At 43.3% G+C, this 23,591-nt stretch overlaps 1 protein-coding gene across 3 annotated transcripts in view; it reads right to left on the bottom strand.

Annotated features, from left to right (window-relative positions):
- Positions 1 to 23,591, bottom strand: part of dclk1a (doublecortin-like kinase 1a) — a 45,038-nt gene that overhangs the window by 10,928 nt on the left and 10,519 nt on the right. The window contains exons 3-5 of one of the 3 annotated variants that reach the window (XM_030792636.1): positions 15,227 to 15,326; positions 12,265 to 12,369; positions 1,529 to 1,623 (exon numbers count right to left, since the gene is read on the bottom strand). In XM_030792636.1, the coding sequence (XP_030648496.1) occupies positions 1,529 to 1,623; positions 12,265 to 12,369; positions 15,227 to 15,326 (300 nt within the window). The remainder of the gene's footprint in view (positions 1 to 1,528; positions 1,624 to 12,264; positions 12,370 to 15,226; positions 15,327 to 23,591) is intronic. The other 2 variants (XM_030792634.1, XM_030792637.1) reach the window with 2 other exon arrangements.

Raw genomic sequence — 23,591 nt, 5'->3', positions numbered from 1 at the left:
GGGGAGAACATCATGAGTTGAATATTAAAGTCTTTTTCTGTTTTTGCGAGGAAAGGAAAGATGGCTTGACTAAAAAAGATTAGGTGAGCTCTGAGTTCGTTGTCTCTGAGGGACACGTGCTGATTCGGTTTACATGTCTCCAGGCTCTTTCCAAGTGACTGAAACTGTGTGTCACCAACTCAAGAACACAGGGGAATTAACACAGAGCTTCACAAAAATGTCAAAGGTAGACATGCATGCTCCACTTCCAGGAGGTTTATCTCCTCGTCAAACTCTAATCTCGAGAACCGTTTTCACCAGATGCACCAGACCAGAGGCAATCAAGGTCATGAGTATACAAAGGATACACGCGCGTGCACGCGAACACATAAACACACACTCAGAGCTTAGAAGGTTGGCTTGGTGTGAGCTCGTGTCACGTGAAAACTTTCAGGTCAACACAATCCTCCATCTCGCCTGAGGGTACCAGCCTCTGATGACCCTCTCCAGAGTCAATGGCAGCACACAACCTAACTGCCAAGCATTGAACAGGCACAAGCTGGATCCACTCAACTCAGATCTAAAATGGAATTTTTTTTCCCCCCATCAAGGCCCTGTCTGCACTGTTCAGTGGCTGATTAACAGAAGGTGGCTGAAGCTCTGGAGACCTCGGGGAAGAGGTCAGCGAGTGCGAATGAAGTGAGACGCTGCAGTAGTCGGGGGAAAAAAATGGGCTCACAGCTCAGTCAAATCAAAGAGCCAGTGACAGCATCGGGATTGGGCGAGGAAAAGCCCTCTTTCCTTCCACAGCAGCAGAATTAAACCTCTCTCCATCATTAGACTCGGCTGCGGGATTAGGAAAGCTTTTTGATCTGACTGTTCACATGACTCACTCTCTCTCTCTCTCTCTCTCTCTGTCCGTCTCTCTCTCAGACACACACACCAACAAACTGCATCTTAAAAGTCTAAAGACTATGCATAGAAAGCCCGGGTGAGTTGCATGCTCCATTTACAGTTCACATATCACACACCTCTGTCTCTACCTTACATTGCATTGGAAATGATGGAAATTCCACCGTTACAAAAGCTAGCAAAGGCAGAGATCATTCTCCATGGATGCTCCGCCAGGGGGAGGGGGAGGGGCAAAAGTTCACCTCCAAAATACGACGACTACACGATCAACAGAGAGGTGGGAACTGAATTCAATAGGAGTAGCCCAAGCATTTTCAGCTTCACTTGTCAGATACTAAAGGATTCTGGGATTGCTTGATGGCTCGTCCATATTTTCTAGCATCTTTGATCTGATTGGTAGGCTAGGCTGTGCTTTCAGTGCTGGATTTGTCCTTTTCCTGAGAACATAGAAGGAGTAACGTGTTATACACTGCATGAGGCAGAGTGTGGAGGAAAGGGGTCACAATATTTACGAGCCTGAGATGGAGAGGAGTAAGAATAAAAGAGACATGGATATAATATGTGGAGGAGGAGGTGGTGTGTGTGTGTGTGTGTATGGGAGGAAAGGGGGTGGGGATCATGTAGGAGGTTGCCTTACCGTGCGTTTTTTGAGGCTCCCTTGGTTGGTTGGAGAAGGGCTCGGTGAATTCATTGAGCGAGGGGTGGACAGCTGGCTAGCTGGAGTCCCGTTAACTGCAAACAGAAGAAGAAAAAAAAAAGAGGATGGGGGTGAATCATTTTATTGTTTTTTTTTTTTTAAATTGTACATTTTCCAAGGTTTCTCAATGGAGCACTGTAGGAGCACTGAAATCCACTGATAGCAGCTAACACCCTCGCAGTCAGAAATATTCACTTTTATTAATGTGAGTAGGAGGTAGAAGATGTAACCCACATAGCATCTACTGCAAATAAATAAATAAATAAAAATAAAACGTTACAGCCACCACTCATTCACAGAGAAAAATCTACCCTGATCAAAACGATCTCCACCTTTCACTTGTTCTAAATTCACACCGATTCCCAGCCACAGTTTATCACAAACAATTTCCAGTTTAAAAATCACACAGCTCTGCTGTGTTCGGCCCACCTGGTGTGGACCAATTTCCTTTTCATTCATAACTTTGTCGCGCTCCCTCAACCCAGCTGATTATCAGGCTCCAGCACCTTCCATATGTTCCAGATCAAAGCGCACTCGGAATCATGGGAGCTTAAGATCTATCCCAACCCCAACGCGCTGAAAAATATCTAATACGCTACGATTGCTGTCCCCATTACATATTACAACAGGATCGACACGATAAATGACACACTTGTATGAAACATGACGAATAAATATATTAATTCATTCATTAATAATTCATTCCTTGTTTAATTATTAGACTGAGCCGTGCATTCTGAAAACACCAAGTCGATGGATGATCCTTCACCATTAATAGTTTCACTTTAAATGAGTTGTATTTGCGAGTGAAGAGAGACCGCGTTAAAATTCCAGTCAGGTAAAATGAATAAACTGCCCTCCTAAGACGATAAATCAACGCCTCGCTGATTCATAACAGCTGCACCTAGGAGCCAATAAGTCTTTAAGGAGACTACAAACGAGTGTCGAATTACTTCCGTTATTCAAGACAAATGTAAAAGCGAAAAAAAGTTAATCAAAATTCTTTTTGAATCTAGAGACCATCAAACCCTAAGAACTATTTAAAATGACAAGTCAGCATATTGTACACAAAACAAGCAAACGTAACCATTATTTTGATTTTTTCAACGATTATACAGTATTTACATTCAAATACAATGTCATCATAGTAATTAGACAGGTGTTAGACACAATTATACCGATCAGTTTCTCGTTGATATTCCATAAGCAACATCACTCCATAAAATGTAAACGCGTTAAAATCCACTCAGTTTCGCCTAAAAGAAAACGACACCATAGTAGTTTAAGTAAAAATTTAAACGTCTCCTACCTTCGAATTGCAGCATGTTGGGAGAACACAGTGCTATTATTCCGAGAGGCTAAGAAACTAATGCCACTCTGAGCGCGCGACGGCGAAGGCTCTGGTCGAGCTCGGAATGAATGGAGGGGCGTAGATGAGCGCGGGCAATAGAGAGTACGCCAAAGCGCACGGCCATAGGCAGGCTGCCTACTTGCGTAGGCTCTGACGCGCGCCTGTGCCTGCTCGGGTACTGTAGTGGGAGGCGCAGGTGCTGCGATGATAATAAGACCGAATCTCTCGTCGAAGAATATCGTGGTACTTGGATGGCAGGACACTGATGGATTAATATGAGAATGTTTTTTTCTGTCCCATCAAAGAGTCCACACATGACTCTCTCTCTCGAAAAGTTGTGTTAAACGAAGTGAAACAGTAAGCTCTCACTTTTGTCGTAGTTTTAATAAATGCAGTGTGACTAAAGGTAATTTCAGTTAAAGTTCTGTTTATTCATTCGTTTTTTAAAGGGGAAAAGGTATCTATAATAATTAAATAATATGGAAGAATGACATCACTTAGACTAACTTCAGAATACTTGGAGGAAAAAAAACACCCATCTCAAATGAACAAACCAACAACAACAATAACAACAACAACGAAAAAGCTTATACCAGGGTGAGAACAGGTGCTTGTCAACAGGGCAGACATGCTCTTTGTTGAGTAAAGAGAGAGATGGTAAAGCATTGGTGTGAGGAGCAAATTACAGCGAGTTGATTGCATTCTGTTTGTTAATCCTACCTGTCACTCTCCTGGTCATCGATCTCCATCATTTCAACTGGCCCTCAGCCTACCACCACTAATCAGCAAATCCATTTTAAGCGTGGTTACAGACAGGCCATAACACCAAAGAGATCTGTTAGAACTGATTTACTATATTGAACTGCTGTTTTTGTGTGTGTGTGTGTGTGGGTGTGTGTGTGTGTGTGTGTGTGAGTATGTTTGTGTGTGTGTGTGTGTGTATGTGTGTGCGTGAGTATGTTTGTGTGTGCGTGTGTGTGTCTGAGAGTATGTTTGTGTGTGTGTGTGTGTGTGTGTGTGAGTATGTTTGTGTGTGTGTGTGTGTGTGTGTGAGGATGTTTGTGTGTGTGTGTGTGTGTGGGGATGTTTGTGTGTGTGTGTGTGTGTGTGCGTGTGTGTGTAAATGTGTTTGCGTGGATGAATAACGCTCATTAGTGCCATCTGTGGCATCATCCTGTTCATGTGAACATTTCAGTGCGGGTGATGAATTTCTGAGCAGGGCACAGAGGGACTTCACAGTGTTATTTTGGGTCATCACTCCAACACCCTCCACCGCCACCTTGTCATGAGAACTTTTAATAGAGCCAAGCAGAACCGCAGAACTACGCTCAAAGATGAGTTTCCATGTGTCCCCCACAGTCTGGAACCTCAAGATCCATCTGGAACGGGGGGGGGGGGGGGGGGGGGGGGGGCAACTACAGGGGGCTAAAGATGCACAATATTAATGAAAAAAATCATATTTAGTGTGTGTGTGTGTGTGTGTGTGTGTGTGAATGATTACTGTTCACCCCCAGATGACCATCTTGAGGAAAGAGAGGAGAATTTGCCCGTATGAATAACTGGTTGAAATATCATAATTTGTCATTGCCTAGAGGGCTTCTTGTACGTGTTAGTAGTTACGCAGATTGTCATGAACTACAAACAAAGTTTTGAAGATCTGACTCAGGAACCTAAAGATTTTGGATGCAAACACACAAGTTGTCTTTGTTGGATTTATCTTTGTGGGAAGATATGGTTAAGTTCACAGACGTTTTAATCTGATAGTTTCACAGCGGAGCAAACACTATCTTAAGGTGAAATTCAGATGTTTCCTCTGCGTATCCAGTCAGACCACAGACGTCATGGTAACGCTGTGAGATCAGTTCGTGACGGCTTTACATTACTGTCAGCCTGAGTTTGTTGATGTGTTGAAAGTACAATCATTAATATTATATTTTCAACCATAAAAATACAGATCAGCTCTCTCTCTCTCTCTCTTCCTCTCTCTCTCTCTCTCTCTCTCTTTCTCATTACCTATCTTACTCATGGCAAAACATTGACACCACTGGCTCATAAATCAGCAAATCATGTTTTCAGTGAACCCCTGTTACACCTCATTTGTCAGAGATGCAAGCGTTTCATCAAACACCCCATTAAACACACACGTGAGACGGGCCCAGCCGGCAGACGACCCACTGCACTTCTATTTAGTTTCCCACTTCACGTTTAAAGAGGGTTTCCTCTGCCCTGCTCAGCCTCCAGTGCCACCAAAGCGTGAGAGCGGAATGGAGTGGGAGACAGTATTGATTGCTCTAAAGCACAAGGCATTCCACAGGATCAGCAGCGTGTAATTAAACAGCACTGGCCGTGTCATAAAGGCCCCAGAGGGCCTGGGAGGAGAACACTCAGTCTCACAGCCTCATGCATGCACACAGGAATGGGCACAGGCACACGGGCGCACGCACGCACGCACACACACACACATACACACAAGCATGCATGCACACAGGAATGGGCACAGGCACACGGGCGCACGCACGCACGCACACACACACACATACACACAAGCATGCATGCACATATGCACTCACTCTCTCTCTCTCTCTCTCTCTCTCTCTGTCTCTCTCTCTCACACACACACACACACAAGCATGCATGCACATACGCACTCTTTTTCTGTCTCTCACACACACACACACAGGTACACACAGGCAGGCACAAACACACACACAAAAACACAAGCATGCATGCACATACGCACTCTTTTTCTCTGTCTCTCTCTCACACACACACACACACACACACACACACACACAGGCACACAGGCAGGCACAAACACACAAGCATGCATGCACATATGCACTCTCTCTCTCTCTCTCTCTCTCCCTCTCTGTCACACACACACATACACACACACAGGTACACACACACACACACACACACACACACACACACACACACACACACACGCTCCAAAAATGCTCATCATCTGCACACAACCAAGGGACAAACAAATCTTCTGCAGATTACATGGAATTCAGCAGCTAAGGGAAAACATCATCTTCTAACTTATGGATTAAGGATTTAAGTAAGATTGACTGTGCATATGTTTTTGTTTTTTTTACATTTATTTTTAGAAATATAGAGAGAGGAAATGTACTGAACCCTGATTAAGCGGTCATTGTATAACAGGCTCAGCTGTAAAAGTGTGGCTTCTCTAATCAGAGCAGCAGAGCAGAATTCTCGGACTAAACACCAGGTGCAGGTCAGTTCACCGTTTGCGTCTAACCCAAACACCCATTAGAGTCGGGCAACAAAAGCGACCGTGAGGGACGGGCGTCCTCAATTCATATCCAGTCACGCTCTGGCTTTCTCCATATTCATAGCCTGCTTGGCAAGCCACAGATCCTCCTGCACAGAGAAAGAGAAGTTCCAGAGCCGCTTTGTGACATGGAAGATGTGACAGTAATGAAAGTTCTATTTGAGGAGAGTCTATGTGACGCGGCTGACGGGGATTTAGAAGCGAGCGCGGGGTGGGGGAGACCGGAGCGCAGCAGTGCCCACCGAATTTTCGGCAAAATAAAAAAAGTAATAAACCGTTCAGCAGATGTAGCTGCAGAATAAAAATATTTGGGGAAAATATAACCTGCCAGAAAAAGCAACATTAAAATGCAATAACAGTTCCTTGCAGATACATCATTTTCTTCTTCTTCAAATCTTGGTTTTAGCATACCGAAATGCATCCCGATGACAAAGGTATTTTAAATTTAAAAAAAAAAAAAGTTCAACTTTGAGAAATAATCCTGGAGCAGTTCTGAAAAACAGTGAATGCATTGTTTTGTCTTTGATTGCCTCTGATGAAGTCTGCAATTTATCTGCCCATCTGCAGACAAAACATAACGAGACATGGCAAACCTGACTCTCTCCCATTCCCCGAATGAAGGGCACACTGGGTAATGACTGTGTTCAGAGTCTGGGGTTTAGGGGGCTGAGAACTAATTAAATCTCAACTGTTTGAGGGGGAAAAAAAAACCGAACTGTGCCAGGTCAAGTTCAAACAAACACACTGTGAATTAGACGTTTCATTTAATGAACATGCGGTAAGGGGCCGACTAGGGTTGACTGGAACACTACTGTTTCTCTGGACCTCGAAGCAGAGATCCCTGACAACATCCCCAGTGACCTTCAGCAGATGTCCTCATATACCACCAGTGCAGCCTGTTCCAGTCCTTATGTGCCCGAACACAGCGCAAATCCAACGCACAACGCCGAGAGAATCCTGCATCAAGAAATCGCCTGTTTTTCTTCTTTGATTACTTTGCTGCATAGAATATAAATGCATACGTATCCTTTCTTTTTAACGTGTGACTCAAATCAGTGGGAACTGCTCACTCCTGCTCACTTGACACACTCCTTTTTTTCGTCTTGCAGACTTACTGAGGTTAGGGCTACTCTTTTCCATTACACGGCCACGGGTCGTCTGAGGGCTGGACTTCAGCCAAGCACCACCAAGGATACTGTGCAACATCCGATCCCCCAGGAAGTCAGAGCTCACTGGAAAATCGGCCAGCTGACCCCCCCCCCCCCCCCCCTTCCTCCCGGGACACAAGCAGTTACAGTCACTGGAACACTTAACAGTTATGCTTCACCTTTCATGGCTTTTGAGCTACCAGATGCCAAAAAAAAATAAAAAAAAAGAAAGCTATTGCATCAAGCCTGGGTCAAACAAGTATTCGAATAGTTGGGTCCTGTAAACCCAATTCTCTTTGGTGCTCATTTTCTATGTGACCTTGACAACTTTAATTAACGGGATTAATGGTGTTTTTTTATTGATGACTTTGTATGTAATTCATGTGATGTTTGGTTGGTGCTGCTTAACACACTCAGTCCTATTAGAAGTTTATTAATCTTGGTTAAGAAAAAAAGGACACAAGGTAGAAGGAGCTGTACAGATTTATTGGGACAGGACCCAGTCGTTCCGGTACTTCAAATCCTGTACTTATTTATCCCGGGTCCAAGTGGCACACATCTTAGTCCACATGCCCATGCTAGTCTGCCATTACAGTTACTTACTAATAGCTGCTACCTCAATATCATTCAGCTTTCCTATTTCCAACACAATCCATAAAACAATGAGATGGCACAAACGAACGCTTTTGAATGTCTGAAAGCTTTTCTAGCAGTAAAGGCATTTGCCATCGACCTATCATAGATACACCGGCTTCAGCCATTTTATGTGTGGGTATGTGTGGGAGTTCTCCTGCCGAAAATCAATCTGCTAAACTTAGCTTGACTCCTGTAACACTGTTGATGGGGGGGGGGGGGGGGGTTCGTTACGCAAACAGCGAACACTTAAGCATTGGAGAGCTGTGCTGCCTCACCCTCATGTCACCGACAGACAGTGTTTCAGGCAGAAAATAAACACAAGTGGACATGTTTAAAAAGTACCACAGCTAAAAAGATCTCATCTCTGACCGAGCTCTAACAAACCGCAGCGCTCATGCCCCGAAGCTATCAGCATAACAGCAATTCTCCCCCTTTCAAATCGATGAATTACCAGTCACAATAAAACCACCTTCCCAGGCCATGACAGCTCCAGCCGCCCCAGAAAGACGCGTGACGCAAATCCCGATAAAAAGGTTACGCGCAAGGTATTGCAAAAGTCGCGTTCTTGGGGTAACGTAATGGGGCTCGGAGATTACCTTTATCCGCTCGGCGCTACCTGAGACAGTGTGACAGTGGGTCGCAACGAAGTCTTGGTCATAATCGCTAACCCTTAGACAGAGAGTCAATTGAAACCATGACTTACGGTCACAGAGGGTAATTGTGGCATAACCCAAGTCAGACCTGTATAAGGGCACAGCAAACCATGACTTCAGCAGCGCCCAAAACTCAGTCTCCAGCACCAATATTCCTTTCAACAACTGCACTATCTGACAAGGGATGCGCACTAAATACTAATCGGTACAGGCACCACTGGGGGAAAAAAAAATCCTTGATGGAGGTAATATAACAGCATTACGAATACTTGAAAAAAAAAAGAGAGAACTCGAATCCCCTCTGTTCTCTGTTCAGTATGGATAAAGGACAAAACGCCTCCACGCTGAAGAGGGACACGTCTGACAGGCCGTCTGTAGGAAAAGCCGTTTGTCTGGAGTAAGCCTGGCGTGGGAGACAGAGGGGGGAAGTGGGGACATGGCTACAAATGTGTTGCATGAATGTGTTTTCTTGGCCCGAGTGTGGACACAGAGTGGACTCTGACCCATTTACATGAATTAAGACAAAGACCAGTTCTGAGATAAAGACGGAAGAAAGAAGGCAACCCCAACCCCCTTGACTTCATTCAAAAAATAAAAAAACTTTAAGAACTTCATTCAAAAAATGATTAGTAACTTAGTTACTGTACTTATTAGATGATGCTTCCCTACAGACGCAAAATCAGCTGTTTTTATGCAGTGCTCTGGTATGATGTGACACCTATTACATCACGACTGATGTATTTATTCACCACAATATGACTCAACCTTCCAGACTTCAGATCATTCCAGAACCTGTTCTGAAACCTACTCTGAAAGGCAAACGGCTAAAACTACTACGATAAAAACGGTTCGGCAGAGTAAAACTGCGTCTCATGGGCCCGTCTTGGTTACAGACCTTGTATCATTAGAGATGCTGAGGTTTCATCTCGGGGCTTGACTGGAATCGTTTAAAACGAGGGAGAGGGAATCAACTTAGTGCCTTAATCCAAACTGTACATTAATTGTAACTGTACTGCAATTGCCACTTTAACGCAGGATTGTGTTGCTTAATAAACTCTGACCATTTTTCATTCTCTCATCTCACTTTGAGCTCTTTTTCATTTTTATCTGTTTATTCATTCCGTTATTAATTTATTTGTTTGAAATTCAGACGCTCTTTATCTTTATGTGCTAGTGCATAAATCAATCTAGCACCACGAGCATTCATTTTGTTGATTTATTTTTTTTCAATCTTCGACTAATCCAGGCTCTAATGTTACGCATTATTTCATCTCTGCTTTAGACAGGCAAAACTGGATGGATCGCACGTGGAACAAATGAATTTGTAGCTAACCGGCGAGCCATTCCTGTAGTCTGTGTAAGAATGTTTCAAACTGCCTGGAAAATACAAAGCAGCCCGACGAGGACTGATGAACAAGACTCAGCTCAGACTGCCAAACAGGAAGACGGGTCCATATATGGGCATTGCTATTGTCTCCAAGGCATTGCTTTCTCTGGCTCACGTCTCCATGGCAACAGAGAGGAAGTTCACCCTCCCTTTCAAACCCGTACTCCAACAGCTCCCCCTATGACAATTTAAACGAATCATATCCGACACAGTCCTATCGCAAAAACAGAACACACAGTCTCTAGAACTTTCCAGAACACTAATGACGTCAGAGTTTTAAAACCATTTGCCAAATCATGCTCTGAAACAAAAGTGTTTTGAGCTGAATGAAGTAATGTTTGTAAACAGAGATCAGAGAGGAGAACAGACAGGGAAATACATACCTAGTGTCTCACAGTAATGGATACTTCATATGTATCTCTGCACACACACACACACACACACACACACACACACACACACACACACATGCACACACACTTTTATATACACATATATACACACAAACAGACACAGACCAACAATAACTGATACTGTAATCGATACTGATAACGATACCAAGGAGAACAACAGCAACTTTAATAAAACATCTTTTTCCCCTCATTGCACAGCAACCTATGAAATTGTCTAGTCTCTCCTCACAACAGTCCCCGAACCCGCACGCGTGCACACACACACTCACACACACACACACACACACGCACACGCACAGACACACACAACTGGAGATGAAAGAAAATGACCTGATACCCCCCCCCCTCTCTCTCCCTGTCTCTCTCTTTCCCTCTCCCTCTCTCTCTCTCTCTCTCTCTCTCAGACATTTGAGAGCAACATAGGTCATTTCTTTGGCTCTGCAGAACTGAGTCACTGTTCCCTCCTCCTCCTCCTCTTCTCCTTCTCCTTCCTCCTCCTCGCCCTCATCTCCTTATCTTTCTCTCATTCATCTTTTGTTCCTCTCCATCATCACAAACATCATTGATGCTATTCACTTTGAAGCCAGAGGACACACACTGTGTCTGTTCCATGAGTAACGGTTTATTGTGGATGTTCAGATATACATAACAGTGCACCTTTTCAACGGCTTTTAAGTATTTGATCTCCAGGAATACAGTAATTTATCTGAAAGTCATGCTTGAAACGTAGAAAACACTTCTAATTAAAACAGAGGAGCTAGCTCATCAGCTACAGTCATCAACACTAAAGTCCAGTCCCAACACAGACAAATGAATGCAGAGATTACAACACACACAGACAACCACACACACACACACACACACACAGACAACCACACACACACCACACACACAGACCACACACACACACACACACACACACACACACAGACAACCAGACACACCACACACACACACACACACACAGACAGCCAGACACACAGACACACCACACACACACAGACACACCACACACACACACAGACCACACACACAGACACACCACACACACAGACACACCACACACACAGACACACCACACACACAGATACACCACACAAACAGACAACCACACACACACACAGAACACACACACAGACAGACAGACACACAGACAGCCACACACATAGACACACCACACACAGACACACCACACAAACAGACAGCCACACGCACAGACAGTCACACACACAGACAACCACACACACACACACACACACACACACACACACACACACACACACAGACACACCACACACTCAGACACACCACACACACAGACAGCCACACACGCAGACAGCCACACACACAGACACACCACACACAGACACACCACACACACATAAAGATCACACACACAGACACACCACACACACAGACACACCACAAACATACAGACACACCAGCTCCTGCAGATTGTTTAGAGACAACAGGAAGTGAACAAAATGGGATTTTTATAAGTCCACAGATTCGCGGCCAAAGCTGATAAACATTACACCTCAACCCTGTTGCTTTGTTCCACATTCAGAAGAGCACAGAAACAATTTCACGGCGCTCTTACAAAACAACACGAGATGCTCTTAGCATTTCAGATGTGAAATGCAGGGGGGCGGGGGGACAGCTTTATCTGACTTGAATTATTTTAAAATTCCGTGTGTGGCATTTACGCTTAGAGCGGCAGAAAAAAGAGTCTTACCAAGACTTAAAATGAGTTTGATATTCCATTAAACATTAAGTATGCGGACAGCGCGTACCTGAGCCGACGGGAGATTTGCTGTGTCGAGACAAGCCAACGCTGCGAGGAGAACCCCTCTGTATTTTCCCATAGGAGGTGGACTTCACCATCCTGCATTCTGCAAAACAATACAGAACTGACATATAACACAGGCTTTTCTCAGAACCACGGATTTGAATCTTTCTCGGATTAATATTGTGTTTTCCTTTAGGGAAATGTGGGGCTTTTTTAATCAAATTCTCTCAACAATCTAATTCTGAGTCATTCCGCGTCTATACTTCGTTGAGTTTCACTGGACGTTCGGCGAAATTTAACACGAGATTGGTTTTCATCAAGAGATGCGTTACGAAACATTACTGTTGATATTTTAAATTACTTTGTTGTGATCACACGATCATTTCAATTGCTGAATGTCCCCGCTGCGTCAAACTAATATCCCAGAACCTCTAAAAAGTAGCGTCTTTAAAAAATGTTGTGAGAGAAATGCTGTGAGTGCACCACTCCTCAGACTTAATTTACGGCTGGAGGACTGAATTAATCCCTTTTTTGAGGAAAAATGGGCCCAAGTGAACACAGCGCTGCATTATCCCAAAGCATGAGATAAATAAATTCAGCTCTACCAGGGAAAAAAAAAACCAGTCTAATCTTTAGAGTCATCTCTAATCCCTCGGCAGCATCGAGAAGGTGTGGAGTGAGCACGGGGCTTTGTCGAGCCGAAAATACATTTTTTTAATGATCTCATTCATTTGCCTAAATGATCCATAAACAGTAGTACATTTTGTTTGGATAGTGCCTTGGTCTCTTCTCTCTCTCTCTCGCTCTTTCTCTCTCTCTCTGTTTCTCTCTCTTTTTCATTAGCAGCTATCACTCTAGGCGAGTAATTAATTCAGATGAGAGCACATTACATTTCTGACACCGTGTAAGATAGCAAATGCCACAGAAGATTAACAGAGAAATTTTGATGAGTGTTAAGCCGTCAGTCACTCTGCCCTCTCTGGACTTTAACGCGTCTTGCACTTTAACCCCTCATTACCCTCCACAGTCAAAGCTTTAGCAATGCAGCGTCTATGTAGTATATCAATGCAGTGTCAAAGACTGCCCGAGATGACTAAAACTGCTTTTTTTTCTTTTAAAAATACAAAAATACAACGTATCAATGCTATTCTGAAGTGTGACTTTTTTTTTGAGGGGGAAAAATAAAGTAATTATGTGAGAGAGACATTTATGTAATCAGTATAGTATCTGAGAGACAGACCAGAGCCAAAATGTCAGTCAAATGGGTTGCCATTTGGCTCTATTCAATGTGATTCCTTCAAGGACATAAGTATTGTACTAGGCCACTAAACTGGCTTAGTAGGGGAATGCCCTTGACTTGCTTCCATATGCCCCACTCCACAGTTCAGCATATTAGTCCTGTTACGTGTTTCTGGATGAATCCATTTTTTCACCGTCTGACTTTCCCTCTCACCTAGCGTGATTTAAAATAAATAAATAAATAAATAAATAAAACCATCTCAAGGTCTTGAACTTTTCTGGGACTATAAAAAAAAAAGAGTGCAGACTACAGGGCTGATGTGGAGCACCCGGCGCCAGACAGCACCGGGAACCGGAAACCAGAGAGCAGCCTGTAATGGTCTACTGAGACGCACAGCGCCGGTCTGCACGGAGAAGGAGAGAGAGCTGCTGAAAAATGAAGAGAGAAGGAAAAGGAGGGAAAAAGGAAGGCGTGCCTGGGGCGACAGAGTGCCCATCACAACTTACTGTGGCAGTGCCAACCCAGACCTGGGTACACGTGGACTGTACAGGCAAGAAAAATGGAGCGAGAGAAAATTGGAGTTAGGGAAACATGGAGAGAGGAAGAGGAAGCAGGTTTGGAAAAGGGACAGTCGTGAACATTATCAGTGAGAGCATTGTTAAACGAAAGCACATACTCATTAAAAAACACTGGGAAGAAAGTTCTTGAACGGGGGGGGGGGGGGGGGGGGGGGGGGGTCGGGTGAAAACTTGGCATTTTAAAAAGTCTCAGAGGAGCTCTGTGGGTGGGAGGCACAGCAGACCTCATTCTACTGTAATGTGACAACAATGGAGAGGCTGAATTTTATCAAAAGGCTCGATGACTGTGAGTGTGTGGGTGTGTGTGTGTGTGAGTGTGTGTGTGTGAGGACACGCTTCTAAGGACAGGCACTGATGCTCTTTACCAAGCTTCAGTAAACATGCACACACACACAAACACACACATACACAGACACACACACACAGACACACACACAGGGGGAATGAACTTGTCTGGCAGCCTTGCTTTGTCTGGACACCCACACACACACACACACACACACAAGAGGGTTCACGCAGAGAAGACAGCGAGTGTACCAACCTCTCATTTCCTGACACATCACAAACAAAAGCAGAAAACGACGGGGTGGTGTGAGTGGTGGGGGGGGGGCAGTGGTGGGCGGTAGGTGGTGGAGTTGGCGGCAAGAAGGGGGGGGAGGGTAGGTTGGCTGATGGGGAGACTAATGTGGGGGGGGGGGTCGTCCCTTTGTGTTGTACCCTCATATGAGCAATGATAGTCTGGTTCTGTACGGCATGAGGATAGATGTCACTCCGTCTGGAGTGGATAATTCAATAGACTTGAGGGGCTTTTTTGTTTATGATTGAAAAGAGAGAACTGGGACAGAGGAAGAGAGGCATAAAAGAAGAGGAAAATGGTGCTGAAAGAGACATTTCACCTCATCTTCTCCTCACAGAAGAGCTACCTGTGAGGAGTGGGCTCAGTTAAGAGAGAGAGAGAGAGTTAAAGAGACAGCAGACCAAAAAGACGGATTAGCTCACCTTACATTTCCTTGAATAAGGAGACAGAAACAAACAAACAAACAAACAAAAAACACTCCTACAGTTATGCATATTAGATGTAACCTCAGAAGAACATCTGTATTCTTTTTTATTTAGTTATTTATTTTTTTTTGGTTTCTTACCACTTTCATCCAAAAGGAAGTCGTCCTGGTAACGGAACTTCTCGGGGCCACATGCAATGAAGACGTCCTCGTCTCCGAAGAAGTCCTGCAGGCATGTTACCTGACACAGGAGTGAGAGACACAGGAGAAAGCCTAAGTCATTAAAACCAACTTACAAGGAGCACGCGCTCACCGGCTGCCTCACACATCAAAGCAGAACCTGTCCGCTTTCACAGTGAGCAGGCTTTGTTACGACAGTAAACAGCCAAAGGAAAAATACATAAACGGTCTGTACACACACAGACAGACAGACAGACACACACACACACACACACACACACACACACACACACTGAAGCAGCAGCAGCAGCAGCAGCAGCTTTTGCGTTTAAATTTCCTGTGTTATCTGTTAACACGTCAAGCTCACTCCCAGTCACACAGAGAGGAGGACTATCTGGGAGAGAGCCCCAGGGGGAGCTGGAGGCTCAGCGCTGACACCACGCCCCCCGCCCCCCACCCTGCAGCTAGGACACATGCCCACTCGCCTATGGCGAGAGTTGGGAAACGTGCAAGGAGGTGCAGGGGGGTGGGGTGGGGTGGGGGTGGGGGGCTTGTTTGGTTGGGGATAGAGCAAAACTAGATCAGTTCTAGAATAGATTATGAGTCTTGATGCAATCTAATCTGTGTCAAGATGCCAAGGATTGCAGGACAGAGAAATTTACACAATTGACTCAAAATTCAAAGATTCCATTTTCTGTTCTTTCTTTCTTTCTTTCTTTCTTTCTTTCTTTCTTTCTTTTTAATTTGACTGCACACAGAGGCAAATATGTTGTTAGACATTAATGTGAAGGTGAGCAGAGAATGCTGCGATTTGTGTACAGTCTGTTTTGAGATATAAGAGATGATTGCATGCTCACCGGCAAAAGCGGTACTTTTAATGTGAGCAACGGTGCAGGTGTAGTGCAAGTGCTCATGGGAAAAAGCCCATCAGAGATTCCCCTATCCTATAGTTTTTGTATTGGTAGCTTTATCTATCAACCACAAACAAAACAGTCAACCTAATTTGCTGCCTGATCACGATCAAATCATTTGAAACGAATCATTAGCAATGCCCTTAAAGCAATCAGTAAAAAATAAAAGACAATCAAGGAAAGCCCTCAAACAATGCAGAGAAACATTCACACCACAGGAATCCAAAACAGCATTTACGTGAATGGAAAGGCTTTAATGGAAACTCTCTGCTGAAAAAAAAAAACCCAAAAAATAAAAAGGCTTTAGAGCGATGACTGAGTTTACTTTTAATGTCTTTTTGAAGTGATTCTCTGCATAGCAATGCATTTCCATTACCAATTACCGCTCAGAACAAAGACGCGCTTAATCTACCGGTCGAGCATCCTCTCACTCTGTGTCTCTGTCGCCTACAGGGACACAGATCCGCGTTTCACTTTTACTTCCTACTAATTACAAACTACAACAAACAAACAAACAAAAAAACCCAACAGGAGTAAACAAGTTGTGCTTGGCAAATGAAATGAAACCAGATGCCGGAGTATGTCCTTTATTCAAAGCGGGGAGGAAATTGTTGTGGTTTCATAACTGGTTATAATTGCAGAATTATCCCAAAGAGTGAGGTGGTAGCTAAGTGATTTTTATTTATTTATTTATTTATTTATTTATTGTTCCAGTGCTAATCAGTCACTGTCTGCTGCTGTGAGCTGCCTGTCTGCGCTGTGTCGACATTTCTAACAAAGGAGAAAACTACTCCACAGCAGTCGCTGGGATATCTTTAGATATCCGTGCTAGTGCGCGGTCTGATGTAACCGTGAGGTGATCTGTTCCTGAGATGTATATGCATTCATTTACATGCTCATGGCAGTGGAACTCTAGGCTTGACTTAGCCTGGTGGGTGTGTGACATGTTTCGGTATAATATAAAAGCAACACTCAAATAAAGCAAGGTGTGAGTGTGTGTGTGTGTGTGTGTGTGTGTGGTCTGTGTTACTCTGTGTGTTGTCAGGGGAACAAAACATCGGAAAATAACATGGCTGAACCTTGTGTTTAATGAAAAATAGTGACACAGATGTGCAGTGGCTTACATTACAGTAACACACAGTTCAAGATGAATTCATGGGGTAGATTTCCATGACTGGGTGTCTTCAAACGGAACCTACACTGACTTTATGCATCAATGTGTTCTTTATCATTCCTCATGCCACTGAGCCAACGTTAAGAAAATAATGTAAAGATAAAGCTTTCTATCTGACGTCAAGTTATAAAAGAAATCTTCTATCGGAGTTGATACAGTTGTTAATTCCAAGAGCAAGCAAATATAGTATTGTGCTCTTCGAATAAAGACATTTCTGTCATAACCACTCGTGTTCGGTGATTTCTGTTAGAGACAGTGTGTGGTAGAACTAACCACTGAGATTTAGCAGCTGTGTCTTTTGTATTGCAGATGTTTTCTTAAAGTAATATGAAACATATGCTACTTTGACATAAACAAGCTATCCTAGCGATTCTAATCACTGTTAAAATGTTATGATGAATGTAACAGTGTCTAACAGCATCTAACTTTTTTTTTTAATAAAAAATCATTGCTATGGTTTATTTCTCCACTCTGTAGAAACACATCCTGATAGTGGCTGTGATGATCTTGTTACATAATACATATTTCACTCCATTATTAAGAGGAAATCATCATTTCCTGTTGTGGAAATGACTGTTACGGAAATGATATTTTGTCATATGTCTTTTAAAATCTCATGATATGTTAACCTGTTAATGTCAGTTTTAGAGCTGGCATTAAATATACACAAAATACACAATATTAAATGAAACTGGTCCAGTTGCTTTTACATTCATATGAAATATTAGCTGTTTGGAAATGACACCCAATAAACATATTCCCAATTTCACTCATCCTTACCTTGATTTTTACTCTTTTTATTACCCCCCTATAAAGGTCACTCTTTTCTCCAGCTGTGTGTTTCCCTGTTGAACGGCTGTTGCTATGGTTACCAAGTATACTAACCCTAAAAACATGATCCCAGAATTCTATTTTGGACAGCGTGCTGGAAATGACAGTGAACCCAAGGGACAGGGGTTCTTTTTATGAAAAATACAAGAAAATGAGAAGAAATATTACAGTACATAATATTTTTCATTAAAATAGACATTAATGTCTAATTTGTATTTGAACCCAACATCATTTCAATACTAAATTCAAAATAAAGCAGGGATGAAGGTCCAAAACCCGACATAGGGACAAAGGCAATATAGTAAAAACCATACATAAAAGGCCTCTTATTATATAGTCAAATTAATGACTGAGCTATTACTTATTGTTTTATAAGTTCCTCTTGGTGTGAAGTATAAATGTTTTTTTGTTGTTGCTGTTGTTTTTTCTTATTTCTTCTAGGGACACAAAAATTCCCATAGTTGAAGAGTCACCCTTAGATGGTTAGTGAGAATTGCAAACCTAGACACAGTAGGAGATAAATATCTCCCGTTACAGCGGGTCCGGTGGTCAAGACAAGACAGAGACGGCATGGTACGGTTCAGACACCACATCTCAGACTGCCCTTGACCGCTGGGTTTCTTTTCTTTTTCTTTTTTGTACAGACGGTATCTCTGATGTCACAAACGAATATAAAACAGAGCAGTTATGCAACAAACAGGTCTGAAAATCTTCTGTCGCTCAAAATAGACCAACAACAACAATGACAAAAAAACGGACTCGTCTGCCCCAGCAGGGGAGGTATAGAAAGTACAACTGAAAATGAAGATCATTTTAAAAGTCTCCTGCCAGTTGTGATGAGGCTAACATGCACCAGGCTGATAGCAGCACTGCCCTTACATGGCTCATAAAAGTTATTGCTCGGGAAGTTAATACGATATCAAATGTCACAAGGGGACGGGGAAAAAAAAACTGCTATCCTGAAGATTCAGGTATAAAATGTAATTTTGTAAAAGCAAATGAGAGTAATACCATAATGAGTGTGAAGCAGAATTGCAATGGATACAGAACAACACAGTAGGAGTCAGTTTCTCCTCTGTAAATTAGGTTATAATCACAGTAATTGCATGTTTTGATACTGTCATTTTTCACTACGCTGGTTCCTAAGTGAATATGAGATGGTAAATGTATTCATCAACTCATAGCTGAAGGAACTTCACTGTCAAGTATAGAGTATGAACGAATTCAGCAGAGGGTTTGAGATGAAGAGCCACAGCAGTTTTTTTTTTTTTTAAATTTCAGCAAGTTCACAGCACATTCAGGGCAACAGCACCATCTAGTGGTCAAAGCAAGGTAGCGTTTTCAGAATTTATTTATCACGTATTCAGCTCCTCGCCTGAGACAGAGACATGTCCCCAGTGACTAAGCTTTTTGCTGCTGTTGTTGTTGTTGTTTTGTTTTATCTTTTTTTTTTTTGACTGTGTATTTACCCAATGAATTCTCGAAGGTCCGCCAAAGTGAGTCAAAGGAAGTAAGGCTTGAGCAGGGTGACCTTCAACATCTGCCGCTTTTAATACTTTTACCTCACACAAAATCGAATGGCAGAGCACACTTGGGGAGAAGCGTTATTTGAGCGATGATGCTCTCCACTGAAAAGCAATCTGACAGTTCACGGCCATAAAGCATCACTGATTGGACAGTATCCGGCCTAGCTGACTAACCTGTCTAAAATAACACACTGGATCCTTGATGCTGATCACATCCCTACACTGTGTGACAGCACTTTACTGTGGGCCCTTTGCTTTGACAACACAGTGCTTATATTTCCACATCTTTTTCATTTTAAAGTTTTGTTTCCATCCTTAAGGACACATGGTTTTAAAGGAATTGTTTCCCAGTTTGAATTGTGAGTGCTCTCTAAATTCACCTTCAAGCACGTTCAATTCATTTTTCCCCCATCTAGTTTATTTTAAATTCATTCATTAAAAAAAAAAAACAACAACAGTTTGGTCTTGTGTGACATTGCTGTGTTATGTTAATGAAGTATACCCATTTCAATCCACACACGTTCATCCTCTGGACTGCAAAAATCAGTGTACAGTGTACATGTCCACAGTGAGAAACCAATTAGTGAGCCAGCACAAAGGAGTGGTTTTTGTATTCCAATAATTAAGTTTAAATAGAGATCATATATATGTATGATAATTTTGAGTGATTTGCCTAGAAAGTAATATACCTATGCTTAACAAGAGTTAACTGCACAAGATGTTCCAGTACCACTAGGTGGCAGTGTTGAGTTGAATTGCCACAGAGTTCTGTTGGGTGTGCACGAGATAAGATCTGTCTGCTTGCCGCCGCCGCCCCCCTTTTCTCCTTCAGGAAAACATGTCAGCCATGGCTTTAAGGACTCAGGCCCTGCAATTCCATTCACTGTGTCGCAAATCCTGTTAGAACGCTTTACTGTTTCGCGGAAAGGTCTTGAGGAAAGTTCAAACACAATTCTCTTGAACACAAACACCGAGTCCCAAGCTGCAGCAGCCGACACAAACACGTTAATGAACGGTTTAGCTCGCTGTGCACTTCTCCAGCGTGGACAATAATCTGTGAGTGATTGGACAGAACGGCGCGCGGTGCGCCTCTGATTAGATAAACACCGCTGCCTTTACAGACTGTCCAAACAGGCCGGGGATGGATTAACAGTACCGAAAATCTCCCGACCAATCGGAGAACGGTGAAGCTCTGCCGCACCTTGTGACTGGCCGGAGGCTAGTAAGTGGTCCCGCCTTTACCGTTAGAGCCTAACATAACCACGACAGGTGAACACAAAGGACACAACCCTTAGCACCCAAAACCCTTAACACACCCACGAGAGATGAACACAAAATGACATAACATTCAGTTTCTAATACTCACTAAGAAGGTTGAGTGGTGAAGTGTGTGTCCGTAAACTGTAATGTTAAATATACATGACAGATTGACAGTTTTAACACAGAAAACGCGCTCTCCCTCGCAACTGCCCTCTCATTTCCGCACTCAGGCTCATACTACAAGAAAGAAGCAAAAGATATCACTAATGATCTTCAGCATGTTGCTGCACTGAAAATAAAATTCGAAAATTAGTTTTCACAAGTTGTCGTTTTCTCGCCCACACCTCTGCTAATTCAGCAGGCAAGGAATAAAAAAAAAACCAACAACAAAAAAAAACGTGCTACTTGCCTTTTCTGTCAGCTCTAAGAAGTGGTGTTTGCAGTAGCTGAAGCATGGATGAGAAGTGTCTAGAAGGCGTGTGACTGTGCTGAGGGATCAGGGTACAGAGTTTAAGGAAGCGTGAAAAATATGGAAAGGTATGTCTGTCTTGGGGCATTACTCAAAACCACATCACAAGTCAAAGTGAGGAGGCCAGACCAAAGCAATCCATATATACATATATTCACAACCATGCACACACACACATACAATAACAATAATGCACCCACACACACACACACACACACACACACACACACACACACACATACGTTAACAAACTTACAGACACACACACACGTACAAGCACACACATACACGCACATACACATACGATGAGAAACTCTCTCTCTCTCTCTCTCACACACACACACACACACACGCTTAATAACAAATTCACCCAAGCACATGCACACACACAGTAACAAACTCAACCCACACACTCGCACGCACATACATGCACCCGCATGATAGCAAACTCACACCCACCCACACACACACACACACATACACACACGTACACACACGTACACACATGTACACACACATACATATGCACGGGCACAGGCGCATGCATATGTGCACGCACACACCAATGCATACTCACACAAAAGTAAAAAGACAAAGACACACACACATACACACACACACACACACACACACACACACACACACACACACACACACTAAAACGCTGTTTAAAACTTAAAACAGACACAACTGAGAGAAAAATTTCCTCTCATTAGTCTGTCTTCAACCACAACATTTTTCAGAGCAACTAATTAACCGCTACTGACTATGAAACTAACTAAACTCTACTGACTATGAAACTAACTAAACTCTACTGACTATGAAACTAACTAACCTCTACTAACCATGAAACTAACTAACCTCTACTGACTATGAAACTAACTAAACTCTACTGACTATGAAACTAACTAACCTCTACTAACCATGAAACTAACTAACCGCTACTGACTATGAAACAGAATGCTTTCAAACACTTCACTGCTGTGAAATTGACAGCTCATCCTCAACACAGCTAAAAACAAAAGCACGTTCTATTGATTCAAACACCCAATTTCTCGCTCCAGCCCCGTCCGGGATCAGATGGCAGGCGAACGTGTTTTCCTTCTCGCTGGCGTTAGGATGTGTTCAGTGGCGAGCGCGCTGGGGACCGGGCAGACCCTTTGCCGTGGGAGAACCCGGCATTGATCCAGCCCTGCTCCATCCGCTCAGCGCCCCAGTGACATTGAACATGGTATCGATTAGGCACACAGCTCTGCTGCCTCTGCTCTCACACTGCTCACATTAGCTCTGCTTCATAACCAACACAAAGCAGCCTCAGGTTTGTCTCAACGCTGCTTTAGGCGAAATGGTAAATTAGAATATGTATTCTGTATATGTAACGTACCATGTTATATGGATATATGTAATTGTAATCTAAACAATAGATATCTTTGGTTAACGACAAAAACAGCGGCCCGATTCAGTCAAACTTTAACTGGTTGTTTTACGATCATCCCTTCACAGACAGAGAGGTGAGGAGCTGTCCTTGGTGCTGAAGGAGAGGAGCTGTCCTTGGTACTTAAACCTCAGCCACAGAAAGACATTTCCTCAGCCGACACAGACAAGACATGGCCAGGGCTCCGTGATCAGAATCTGCAGTGTAAAAGTTTTCAGATGTGGGAAAACATTCTCAGTGCCAGATTTTTGTTTTATTTTTTATTTTTTTGTGGTGGTGGTGGTGGTGGGGGGGGGGGGGGGCACAGAAGCTGAGAGCTTCAAACACAGTCTGCACAATTAATTTGTCTGTTCCTGCAGGCATCCTAGATCTTGCTTAAGGCACTGTTTTTTGATGCAGCAGGTCAAAGACATTATACAGAGTCGTCATTTATTGACAGATAATTCTGGTTTACCTGAGGGAAAGCAAGTAAGTTTGATAAACAAAATGACACCCAACCAGGCACACAGTCGGCGGCCTGCGGGTTACCCGGTTCATCTGATTAGGACGGAAAATGAGGCAGCAAGTCAGCTGTGAACCTTCAGCTTTGACTCCGTGTCTCTGATCACAATCTATCCTGATCCAAACGCGCTCGTTCCAGGCTGAGGCGCAAACCTGGAATAATCTGTCCGGAATTTAATCTAATTAACAGCAAAGGTGAGCGGCTGACGGACAGGGGCA

Source organism: Chanos chanos, chromosome 15 (assembly GCF_902362185.1).
Source record: "Chanos chanos chromosome 15, fChaCha1.1, whole genome shotgun sequence".
Classification (NCBI taxonomy): Eukaryota; Metazoa; Chordata; class Actinopteri; order Gonorynchiformes; family Chanidae; genus Chanos; species Chanos chanos.
This window is presented reverse-complemented; position numbering and strand designations above follow the sequence as displayed.